Genomic DNA, 12,879 nt, shown 5'->3' on the forward strand with positions numbered 1-12,879 from the left:
GAGTGAGGAACGCACGTCCTACATTTGGATCAAAGCTAAACCACTCAAACCTTCTGTCGCTCTTGGTTCTCCTTGTAGCCATTGTGTGTGGTCCTCCTCCTGCCATTCCTAACGGGCAGGTGGTGGGCACGGACTTCATCTGGGGCTCCAGCATCAGCTACTCCTGTAACCAAGGCTACCAGCTCTCCCTGCCGACCGTGCTGACCTGCCAGGGCGCCGGCAACTGGAGCGGAGAGAAGCCGCAGTGTTTTCGTAAGTGTTTCACGCCCGTTGCCTCCGGTTCCTTCGGTTTCCCTTCTTTCCTGCTCTTCACTTCTTCTTCTTTTTCTTCTCATTTTTTCCGCAGCCGTGTTCTGCGGAGACCCAGGTATCCCAGCTGAGGGGAGGAGGGAAGACCGGGGCTTCACCTACCTGTCCTCGGTCTCCTTCTCCTGCTACCCTCCCCTCGTCTTGGTGGGCTCCACCAAGAGGTACTGTCAGTATGACGGCACCTGGAGCGGCACTCAGCCCTCGTGCATCGGTGAGAACCTCACTCGTATTTGCTTCCATGCATTTATAACTCAGCTGAGGTCGGTCTTTCTCTGGTGTGTGGTGTCAACATTCTTTGACAGACATTGGAGTAATAGCGGTCCTGGCCCCTTTTGTGGATGTCTTGCTCAGTGAGGCTACACTACTGTCAGACTCTATGATTTTATTTTGAGCCTCCTGTTCTGATTGCAATAAACATCACCCCCCCATGCAATAAACATGCAAGAGAGTGCAACACAATGTGAGTTACAAGGAGCAAGTAAGTTAGGAAGCACTCAAGGAAATCATCTCGTCAAATCACAGCGGTCGGAGACGAAATTGCGGGCAAAACATTAAACCCAAAAGTTCTCCTCCTCGTCTGTCTCCCTCTTTGAAGTGTGCGGCACACACAAACCCACGACCCAAAAACAGATCAATCCCAAACTGAGATTTAATCAATCGGGGTGAATAAAAAGCTGTCATACCTTGAATAACGCCACCCAAAGCAAAGTGTTCTGACATGAGACTGATGCGTCTCAGCGTGCCGTCCCCTGGCTTCACCCCTCAGCCACAGGAAGCGTCTCCGTGCAGCAGATACGCAGTCAGACACGCAGTCAGACACGCAGTCAGACACGCAGGCCTCTCGTGGCTCCCTCGCTCCGGTGCCATATTTGATGATGACATTGCAGAGAGACTGATTTTTGAAAGTCCTTTTGAAAGACAAATTTAATTCACTTCTTTAATGTTTCCTCGCACGTAGGCACATTAAAAAAGCCAGTGTTACTCTGAGAACTCAAAATGATATTAACTTTCCTGTCACTTTGGGGCCCCGTCAGTGATACGTGTCGCCCATTTAGACCTCTGTCTGAGTAACTGGGACATAAATAAAGTGGTAAACATCAACTGATTCCCTTACGTGATTCATGATTAATAGCTACCTTTGAATCGCAGTGTATTTGTTTCCCCCCCTGGTAAGAAGGATTACGCGACGGGACACATTCTCGGCCATATGCGTTTCGGTAATTGATTAACAATCTGCGCGGAGTGATAAGAGCTGAGAGTTTGTCATTGTGCTAAGCTGCCGGAGCCGCTTCAGATCACACACTGGCTCGCTAATGAAAGACTTCACGGGACCGGCGTGTTTGTGCACGCCCGACGCGTCTGTACACATGCGTGGGTGCGCCTCGATTGTTTTTTTGCATGCGGTAATTTATGGCCTTCGCTCAGACTCGCTGTTCTACCCCAGGCCCCCGGGAAAATAAAATATTCCATTAAATGAGTCAACGTTGATATATCTGTGTTTGATGTGGGTGACGAGAATATGAAATGGAACGTGGTATTACAGCAGGATAGTTGTTAGAACTGTGTGTGTGTGTGTGTGTGTGTGTGTGTGTGTGTGTGTGTGTGTGTGTGTGTGTGTGTGTGTGTGTGTGTGTTTCAGATCCCACTCACACTACCTGTGGAGACCCGGGCATTCCGCTCTTTGGCAATCAGAACAACAGTCAAGGCTACCAGGTGACAACACAACGCACACAAAATGTCAATCGCAATCATTTTGTGGAATGTGTGAATCTCACTAGATTGCAATTGTGATTCTCTTGAATACAAGTTGGAATTATGATTAAGTGTCATCTTTAAAACATGGATGGGACCCAAACATTTGTTGCAATAATTACATCATTTTCTTGCTGCTGTTTTCAGCCATGTGATGATGTTTGATGGCAGTTGTGCAGCTCCAATCCACTTGACACATATATAACCATAAAGTTCCTTTAGTTTGGGCTAACCAACCTCAAACAGACCCATAGATACACACCTTTACACGTACTGTTACAATCCACGTTGTGACACAAAAGGTGTGTCTGTGTCGTCCTCCAGATCAGCAGCACAGTGTTCTTCAGCTGCAGGAAGGGCTACTTACTGCAGGGCTCCATCTCCCGCAGCTGCCTGCCCAACCTCACCTGGAGCGGCTTCCAACCCGAGTGCATCGGTAAGTACCTCACGTACGCACGCACACACACACACACACACACACACACTGACCCTGTGGCCCCGCGGGAAGCGTAACCTCGACAGCTACATACATACTGCACACGCTTCTCCTTGACCCCGAACTGCTACCTCGGTTCAGAACTCAATTTCCTCTCTTCTTCTGCCACCTTTCTTCTCTCCGTCTTCCCTGTCACTCCCTCAACGTCTCTCTCCCAGCCCACCACTGCAGCCAGCCCGAGCTACAGGCGCAGGCCGACGTGAGAGCCATCGAGCTGCCGTCGCTCGGCTACACGCTGATCTACACCTGCCAGCCCGGATTCTATCTGGCTGGCGGGTCGGAGCACAGAACCTGCAGGTCCGACGGGAGCTGGACAGGGAAGCCGCCTCTCTGTGCAGGTAACAACACGGAGTCCTTCATAAAAGAGGCGGCCATGGAGAGCTTTGGGAATGTGAGCGATTGGCTTTCCATGCTTGGGAGGGTCACAATCTGATTCAGAATCAATTCTCTCTTCAATGCAGACGCACCTGTCCAGGCACGCACACACCCACACATGCACACACACATACACGCACAGCTACTCTCAAACTCTTCCCCACGCTGTAATGTAGACTCTCCATTAGCGCAGCTTGTTCCAAACCACTGGGGTCCGTATTGTTTGGCACCGTGTCGGGCCAGTGAGCGGTGGTTAATGTTGGGAAATAGCAGTTTCAGCTAATGTTGACAAATTGCTCTGTTTAAACTCGCTTATTCTCAGACACATGCCAGGACAGGACGGGCCATCCATCACACACTTACGCCTCGTGCACTCACACACTCGGACTCATATCCACACACACACACACACACACACACACACACACACACACACACACACACACACACACACACACACACGTATCCCAGCATTGAAACATTAACAAGGTTCCAAACCTGATTAGGCCAATGTAGCCCATTGATTAGGTAGGCAGAATCACCTTTAATAAATGGGCGGCGGTGTTAACAAGGTCTCGCAGACAAATAGAATGCCATTAGGACGCCCCCGAGCTTCTGGCTCAAATACATATAGGAAAACTAGAGTCATCGACACGCAATTATCTGGGCTAGATGAATGCTAATGGCTTAAAGAGAGAAAAGCCCCGGCGCCGATATCTGCCTGATGGATTCCGTGCCGCGCCGCCGCTAAAATGTAGAGGGCGGCGGCTATTTTTAAGGCTGCTGCCATTAGGAGTGAAGGCAAGACAGAAAACTGGTGGTAGCACCTACAGGGATATTAATAGCACCTGCGGGTGCCGTGATGGAAGGGCAGCTCAGGAAGACTGGCAGCTAATACAGCGACAGGCCGTGGGGAGGGAGGGATTGTGTGCGTACGCATTTGTCTCTGTGTGTCGTCGTAGGTGTCAGCGTACCGTTCCTCATATGTAGTGACGTGTAAAGCCGCCCGCGCTCTGTCCGCTCCGGTGTGTATTTACTACCGAATGGTATTGCTGCGGCCCTGTGTGAGCAGTAAGACTTTATTAAAGCGCTTCCCTTGGAACTGGAACCCCGCAGGGACGCCCGTGACGCTCTTTGATTCATGACTCAGAGAACCCTCCTCGCCCGGCACCACTGGGGTTATTAGTTGGGAGGGTGGGGGCGTCACGCAGGAAGCAACGATGGCGACTTTCTCCCATATAGCAATTAACCCGGGTGCTGCTGTGTTGAAAGAGGCAATCTTTTATCAGCTCTTCCCCGAGGCAAATGCTCTCCCTGTTTTCACCACCAACTTGTTGTATTATTTATCAGTTGATTGCGTTGTGCTTTGTTGCAGCGGATAATCGTCCAAATGGCGAGATCCCGGTGGGGACGGTGCAGGAGCCTCCCTCCAAACTACCAGGTAATACTGAAAGCAACCTACAGCGGTTTAAGGAAATGTAACGGTTTTTGCCAGTAACAGTTTGCCGTACATTGCCGTCTAGTCTTGTTGTTCTTTTTCTATGTTGGCATATGGGTCTGAGGATGTCCTAAAGTTCTTTAGTTTTCTTAACGTTCCAACCTAACAACCCTAACCTTTCTCTCTTTCAGTCCCTGGCGGCGTGTTCTCTAAGAACTCCCTTTGGAGGGGCTCCTACGAGTACCTAGGGAAGAAGCAACCAGCCATGCTCAGCATCACCGCCTTTGAACCCTTCAGCAACAGGGTCAACGGGACGCTCATCGACCACAGCGGCGTGGAGCTCAAACTGGCCGGTGGGTACAAACAAGAACAACAGTGACGGGACAGCGAGGGCCTCGTACGCCCACGTGATCAAACCACCCCTTCGTCTTTATCCGATGTCACTTTCATATGGGAGCCCCCCCGGCTGGGGCCGTTATCTAAATAGACAATCGTCTAGTTGGAATTGAAACGAGGACAAGGAGCAACAAATCAATGCGGTCCCTGCATGGAGTAGATCATTGATGCTTTTACCCAATGACAATGTTGTTTCCCCCACGGTATAATTGCCACGCAGCTGTGAGCATTTAGAGGCACATTTGCATGAGGATGGGTTGAGACGGTTCACTCCTCTGTACCCGGGCGCCATCAATCTTCATCACAGTGTGGGGTAGAAATGATTTCCTACTGGGCCCATTGAGACTCCGGTTGGCGCTGTGGTTCAATGTGGCTCGTTCCTCCTGCGTTTCAATCTTTGTGTTTTTTTTAAGAATGTTTTTTTTTTCAGTAATGACACGTTTGGACTCAGAAGAATCCCCTTCTTGTATTCTTGTAATCCAGTATAGTGTCTCAGTTTGTGTAGTTTCGGTCACTCGTCATCCAACATCAATATGGTATCGACCCAGCGGGGGGTAAATCAATAGCGGAGCCTGACAGTGAGTCATGCTGCACCTTCTTCTGCACCGCTAAGCTTTTCTGTGCTGGTCAAACAAATATATATATATATGCTGTATATATATGAGGACTGGTCAAGTGCGGTGTTGGACGTCATTGGAGGACCAGCTGATCCTTGCTGCCCTCAGAGAACTAATCAAGTAAATTGGTCTGAAATAATGTTTGAGTTCACAGCTCCCACACACTTAATTGGAAGTTTCAGACCTTCATCGTGGATCTTGGCTGACACTTGGTTCATTGATGAAAGGATCTGGAGCGAAGGCCCTGAAGAATTTGCAAAACAGTAATAGAATTTGAGTTGAGGTGCATCTATTTGTCTATTATTGTTTTTCACAGGACAGTAGGAAAGCTTTATACACACATCAGGTCATGGAAACACTGACATTTCTCATTTTCTGTCAATGAAAATCTGCTTGGGTTGCGCCCAAAACGGCCAATAGACAACCCAGCTCCTGTCCCACTAACAGTGTTGAGCTCTGTGTCCTGCAAATGAAGGCCAATCACAGCAGATTTCCATTAAACCAAACCTGCCGAGTGTGATCATTCCAATGAATAATAGATTTCATTATAATCGTCAGCTGCAGTGCCGCGTCTCAGCTGCAGTGCCGCGTCTCAGTGTCTGTTTGCTTCTGTTTGTGCAGGAACATACAAGAGGGATGAGGCCCAGCTGCTGCTGCAGGTCCACCAGATCAAAGGCCCTGTGGAGATCTTCGTCAACAAGTTTAAAATAGACAACTGGGCTCTAAACGGACATGTAAGTGCAAGTCCAGGGTCAGGCCTGCCGCGCCACCTCCCCCCCCCCCCCCCCGTCTGACAGCAGAGACGTCAGAGGCTTCACGTCCCCAACACACGCATGAATTACATGAGCGCGCACGAGCTCACGTGCACGCCCGCCCTGTCACTCTGGGGAGATGTAGAGCCCACAGAGAGTTTTCTCCTTAATTAAAATGTCAGTTAAATCACTGCTTGGTAATCAGGACTCCACAGACCCCCTCCCCTCCCCTCCCCTCCTCTCCCCCGTATTATCCCTGCACCTCCGGCGGCTCCAATGCAGCGCGCTCTGGATGTCATTTTTTTTTTCTATCTAAAAAGCAGGTCACAGTGCGCGTGTGTGTGTATGTGTGTCTGCAGTGTGCGTTTTTTTTTTTTATCTGTGCGTTACGAGTGTTTCTTCCCTCCGTGCAGCGTGAGTGTTTACGCGCAAAGTCAAGTGTTCCCCTTGTATACGACGCTCGCAGTGAGCCCGGGTGTATTTATGTTTGCGCTCTTGAGCAGAAAAATATTGTCATATTAACTGTCAGCCATAAGAGAGCCTCTCAGGCCCTGACATGATATTTCATCTCAGAATGCACCAGCTGCTGACACTTTGATGATACGCTCCTTTGTTAAAGCCGCTCTCTGTCTTTGCCTCCCTCTCTCTCTCCCTCTCTCTCCCTCTCTCCCCAGGTGTCCTACATCTCCTCATCCAGCTCCTTTGTGTACCAGGGATTTGTTCGAGGAAAAGGCTTCGGCCAATTTGGTCTTCAGAGACTGGGTGAGTGAGCCGTCCACCGCAGCGTGTATGGAGTGTGTGGATGTGTGTGTGTGTGCTCGTTGTTCCGGGTTGGATTTTCTAGCACAGCAATCTTTCACTCGACACTAAACAACTGCACAAAACATCTTTTCTCCACGTCTCACCAAGGCCCAGCAGAGGACAGGAGGAGGAAATAAAACGCTTGATGATCAATTTGTTCCCTTGTTTTGTTTCCTTTGTGTGTCGTAAGGGTGTGAAAACAGAAACAGAGGGCTATTCATTGATGAGGCTGAGTTTTGGTTTGCGTTACGAGGCGTCATCAGTGAAAGACATTTTTAAAAAGGGTTCTAAGATGAAACGGAGTAAACCTTTGACGTTGCATGAATGATCTCAGCGTTCAGTTTGTTTGCTCCATTCATATCCTCTTCATGATTCCCTTAAAAAACCCCATCCCACCTCTCCTGCCTCCTGGTATATATTCAGCCACGCAGGTGTCGAACCGTTTCTCAAAATAACCATCTGCGTCTTCCTCTTCCAGCTTGTGACAGAAATCCCTCCCACACGGTCCTGCCGGCTGTGATTCCGCCGCCGTTTTTAGCTTTGCACACAAACAGCTGCAGCATCTAGCAGCCGTTTTGTGTGTGTGTGTGTGTGTGAGAGAGAGCGCGTGTGTTCTTATTTCATCCGCGGTTTCGATTGCTCACCGCTCTTTGCTGTCTGAGCTGCGGAAGACGCCTGGAGAAAGAGAGAGAGAGAGAGCAGGAAAGAGAGGTAGCATGAGGAGAAGAGGAATAGAATAAGCGAGGCTCCATCCACCTGCGGTAATGCAGTTTCCAATCCTACACTCAAATACACCCTGAATGGATCTGTCAGAAATTTGAGAAACTCCCAAAGTGTTGCGGAAAAGTTTTTCAGTGCTTAGCTGAGGTGGTGGAAATTTGGCATGTTGATAAAGAAAAGCTGCACCCCAGGGTGACGGAAACAAGTGGAAAGCGATTATTCAGTGGAATGATGAGCATGTGGAATCTTCTTTCAATTTGGCAGTTCACAGCGTCAGCGCATTGCTACAAGGCAGAGACAACTCCCACATTATGTGCCGACAGAGGCAACAAACAACATATATTTGCATTTTACACTTAAACAATAACGAAGCTGCGTTTTCTGAAGTATTTGCAGTGAAGGAGCAGAGTGAGGAGAGGCAAGTGTTCTCTTTTTAATGTGTCGTGTTTTTGGAATCTCTTCCAGCAGGCATTGATCGTCTGCGTCTCCTGGTGATTTTTTTCTTGGAATATCCGCAACATTTTGGATGGAAACTTAATGAAAGATGGAGACGAGGGAAAGGCAGGAAGAGTTGCCTCCAGAGAAAGATGAAATCCGATCGGATAATGATTGGAAGGAGAAAAGTTCTTCTGTGAACCTCCCACACAAAACCCAAGACTTCATTTCACCCCTAAGGGCCCCAACATGCTTCTATTTCACACAGCGACGTCATTGTTTGCATAGGTGTACCTGAAGAATTTCAAACTGTATCCACTCGGGGGGGGGGGGGGGGGGGGTGATCAGTCGGGGTTTGTAAAGCACCAATTCACAACACCGAAGCCATGTTCGCACAAAAGCCTCTTGCTTACCTTGCAACAACTTTCTTGCTGTTATCCTCCGGTCACTTCTTCACAGTGCTAACACCCCTGCTGGACGACATCGGAACGCTTGACGCCACAGTGGTTCGGAGCGAGTGTGTGAGCTGTGTGTGCCCGCAGAGTGATCTCATCATTATGTTCAATTAAATCTCGCTGAACTCTTCTTCGTGGTCCATCGTTGGCGGTTCATTAAGATACGTCAGCGCTCATGTAACCTTGACAACCTCTCGCTGAGGCCCTCTGGCTTCCGAGTCCATGGTTACATTTCCCCCCGCAACTGAAACCATCCCGATTTTGATTCCTCTGCCCTCAATTGTGATTAATCTGATATGTTCCTTGGCATTCCTTCCATATTGGACAGCATAAAGGGCAGAAGCGTCCGGTACCAAACCCCGGTCGGATATGAAACTGAGCAGGAAAGCTGGTGGCATTAACGCAGATTAACCACACGCCGCACACTAATGCTGTCATGGCGAAGGTTTTCTCAACAGCAGGTGCAGAACCCAACGCCACATCACACAGACTGAGCCAGGGCTGGGGTTTGATGCCAGACGTGTGTGTGTTTGTGTGTGTGTGTGTGGTAGAGAAGCCATGCCTGTGTCTTGAGGCGGTGAGACGGATGGAAACAATCTCTCTCCCATTTGCAATTGACTTTTTCTGTGTTTAGTTTTTCACACAGTGGTGGAGTAAATATTATATTACGTGTGTGTGTGTGTGTGTGTGTTCGCATCTGTTTGTGTGTTGTTCTCATCCAGCAGGAGGTTGATTGGCAAACACCACCGGACACACTAATTGAATTCCTTCTTGTTTGTCAGTCGTTCTTTATTGGGGCTTTTTTGGCATTCTGTGACAAACAGGTGGGCTGTCACTCCACACACACACTCAAACACACACACATCCACTCCATGAATTGGAAAGTGAATCTGAAATGACTTAATAGCTGTCGGCCTTTGATGCGGGTAATTAAGAGTCGTTGTTAGGATAATGGCATTTGATGCTCCCGGGGGGGAATTAGAATTAAGCACAGAAACAAAAGTTAAAAAAGCCTCTCGCCTGCTCCGTCTGCGTCGCCTTCCTCTTCCTCCTCTGCGCCGTATTCAGTCTCTTTCTTTCACCCTTAATAGTTGATTTGTTTAGTTGCCATTCACACTCTTGTCTTGGCAGGTGGCTGAGAGGATAATTTCCCTCTTTTCTTCTTTCTTCTACATCACTCCACATGAGAGCAACATTGACTAACAGGAACATCTCTCTCTCTCTCTCTCTCCCTCTCTCTCTCTCTCTCTCTCTCTCTCTCTCTCTCTCTCTCTCTCTCTCTCTCCTTCCCTATTTGCAGAGAGTTTGGACACTGGCAAAGACAACCCGGGCTACAACTTTGCCTCCAACAGCAGTTCAGTGGCTGCAGCCATCCTAGTGCCTTTTATAGCTATGATCATCGCCGGCTTCGCTCTGTACCTCTACAAACACCGGTAAGGCTCCACGCACTGATGTGTTTCACTCCATTGCATCAGCAGCAAAGAAACATCTCGCCATGCTTGGTTTGCTTTGGTCCTATTTACAAAAACTCTTTTGAGTTTGAGTTGTGTGTGTACAGCTCAGCTCACGTCCGCAGGGTTCGCTGTATTCACATACTAATCCCTCCCTCGCAAAACCTGTGTTTACCCACCACTGCATTCAAAATTGAGTCCAGCCCTTCAGTGTTACTAAATGTGTGACTCAAGAGACTCACAAAGACGGAGAGAGCTAAACTAACTGGTGTTAGCCTCCAGTATTGGGGAGGCTACTTTGAAACTGTAGCTACGAGCTACTCATGATGTAAAGTCGGTAAATAGTTAAAATAGTTTGTAAAGTTTCAACATCAAGGGAAATTGTGTAAAGTTAGGATGAATATGTGATGTTAGATAACCAGCAATACATGCTAGGATATGTTCAAGGGAATGTAGTTGCTTTTGAGAGTGACTGTGTTTATGTGTGTGTGTGTTTGTGTTTGAAATGCAACTAAGCAACAGTTACAACAATGTGAAAAAGTAAGCTACTTGAAAAGCTGACTTGTTTTTGACAAAAGCTGTGTGACTGTCAAGCTAATGATGAAACAAGTTGCGTTGCTAATCGTAGCTAGCTAATCCCCAGCGCTGTTAGCTGGTATGGAAGAGCTACATGTAGGCTGTGACATTCAGTTTGACAATAACCGATGGATATGTCAGCTGTTAATGAGTTTGTCTGGTGTGTGTAATTTCAGAAGAAGACCCAAAGTCCCCTTCAACGGTTACGTGGGCCACGAGAACACGAACGGGCGAGCCACATTTGAGAACCCCATGTACGACCGCAACATCCAGCCCACCGACATCATGGCCAACGAGACAGAGTTCACAGTCAGCACAGTGTGCACGGCTGTATAGCGCCTGCTTCTGCCAAAGGTAGGAACCGATCCAGCGACGCTCCCGTGGCCCATGTTTACGCCTAACGTGACAAATGGTGACACCGCGTTACAACTATTGAAACATTGTGGAAGATTTGGGGAATTTTAAACCCAAATAAGAAAGCTGCGATAAAGAAATTGTGGTTTTCTGCATTTCCTTCTATCTGTGCGTCTCAATCAGTGAATTATTGGTTATATTGAGACTCTGAACACTGTTTGATCAACACAAGTAAAGCTGTTGATGTTAACATCTAAAACCTCTTTCTTCTTTCTCTTTCATCACCATTTCTTTCACATCATACCTGCTTCTTCTTCTATTCTCACTGACCAACCTCTGACCTCCATGCGTTCATCTCTGCTTCAGTTAGGGGAGAGGAGCATCGGTTCTTTGCCTGCCTGGCAGCAGAGGACACCCACAGCCCCCCCCTCCCCCTCCCCCCAACACACCTGAGCAGACGGCGAGAGAAACATTATTTTATTTGCCGAAACACGTTGAAGAAATGTCTGCGGCGGCGAATTCTCTCACCCGAGGGAGACGAGAGCGGCGGGAAGACGGGACAATGACAACGTTTTGTGACTTTTACATGGGTTCTTCACCAATCGTCATGTTTTTGAGGAATAGCTTCACCCGAAACAGCGGTGAGCAAACGACGCCGTTGCCACGGCGACTCGTCTCGCCGCCCTGCGCCTCACCCCAAAGGGAATTTTTACAGTCAACTTTAAGGCGAAAGGAAACGGCCTGTAGCTGTAGTGAGCGAACTAAGCCGAGTTTGTCGAACCCGTGAGAGTCGCAGAGAGAGGGCTGGACTGCTGCGATCCTTCTTCGTCTCTGTTCTCCCTTCTTCTTCTTTCCTTCTTTTATACACTGCTTGCTTTCTGTGATGAGATGAGTAATTGGAAACCACATTTTCCCTCTCGACCGTCTGCTCCCGAGGGCGTGGAAAGGGTTTTTTTCTCCGGGAAGCGAGGAGTCTCAGGCCTGGTGGCTGAATTAAATATTTAGTTGAGTTTTGAAGGCCAGGTCGGAGGCACACATGCTGTCATTCCTTTTTCCAGCCCGACATTTTTCTCCTTCTTCTTCTTCATCTTTTTTTTTTTTGTTTTTATAAACAAAATTGAAATCCAAGAGCGGCGGCCGGGGGGGTTAAGAAAAGGTTACAGCTGCTGAAAAAAGCACGTAGAGAGGTTGTTGTGTGTGAGATCGAGAGAAAAGACTTTTTTTTATGTTTGTATAAGCGTTTGTGTGTGTGCTCGAGTGTGTGTGTCGCCAATGATCCCCTTTTGTTTATCTGTTACCACTATATCCCCAAAGATTCACTCAGACACAGCACAGATAATTTTACAAAACCCACCACATTTTTTATCGCAAAAGCTCCAAATAAACAGAAGGCGTTTCTACCCGAACACTGACAGAGAAGGATGTGACAGATAGATAAAGAGCTGAAGGTCGAGTCAAATCGTCTGCTCTTCCTCAGTCGTGGGCGGTCAGAAGCATCAGTTCGGTTCTTTGTTGCTCTGAGATACTTGAGGATGTTAGAGACGCACGCCGGTCAAAGCGTGGCCTGCAACTGTGACACACTTACTAGGGACCAAGTCTTCTGTAGCGCCCAGTTATTCCACCTTTTCCAACGTTCTTAGCGCAGACAAGGTGCGCAAAGAGAAGACCTCTAAAAACCTCACTGGAGACATTTGAGAGCCCCTCCATGTCTTGTTTGTACCTTCAGATATGCTGGGAAACTTCAACAAGGCGGGTCAGGATGCGTTTCCGAGCCGATTGGACTTATCGAGCGTCGATGGGTTTCTGTCCCAGATGAGTGAAAAGTTTATCCGGCACAATAAAATCAGAGCTGAAATAGTTTGAGTCTGTGCTCGGCATGAACTCGGCTCTTTGAATGATAAATGTGTCTCTAACCCTCTGGAGAACTTCACTTGAAAGCAGGAGTGTGAAGT

The 12,879-nt window shown here is 48.3% G+C and overlaps 1 protein-coding gene across 1 annotated transcript in view; it reads left to right on the top strand.

Annotated features, from left to right (window-relative positions):
• The window catches only part of csmd2 (CUB and Sushi multiple domains 2), a 189,818-nt gene extending 178,909 nt beyond the window's left edge, over positions 1-10,909 (top strand). The window contains exons 61-71 of the mRNA XM_076149883.1: positions 79-252; positions 347-520; positions 1,949-2,022; positions 2,386-2,497; positions 2,716-2,895; positions 4,308-4,373; positions 4,562-4,723; positions 6,005-6,117; positions 6,810-6,897; positions 9,847-9,979; positions 10,750-10,909. Of these exons, the coding sequence (XP_076005998.1) occupies positions 79-252; positions 347-520; positions 1,949-2,022; positions 2,386-2,497; positions 2,716-2,895; positions 4,308-4,373; positions 4,562-4,723; positions 6,005-6,117; positions 6,810-6,897; positions 9,847-9,979; positions 10,750-10,909 (1,436 nt within the window). The remainder of the gene's footprint in view (positions 1-78; positions 253-346; positions 521-1,948; positions 2,023-2,385; positions 2,498-2,715; positions 2,896-4,307; positions 4,374-4,561; positions 4,724-6,004; positions 6,118-6,809; positions 6,898-9,846; positions 9,980-10,749) is intronic.
• The last annotated feature ends 1,970 nt before the right edge of the window (positions 10,910-12,879 follow it).

Source organism: Genypterus blacodes, unplaced genomic scaffold, assembly GCF_046128005.1.
Source record: "Genypterus blacodes isolate CSIRO-AG114 ecotype Tasmania unplaced genomic scaffold, CSIRO-AGI_Gbla_v1 ptg000048l_1, whole genome shotgun sequence".
NCBI classification, from domain to species: Eukaryota; Metazoa; Chordata; class Actinopteri; order Ophidiiformes; family Ophidiidae; genus Genypterus; species Genypterus blacodes.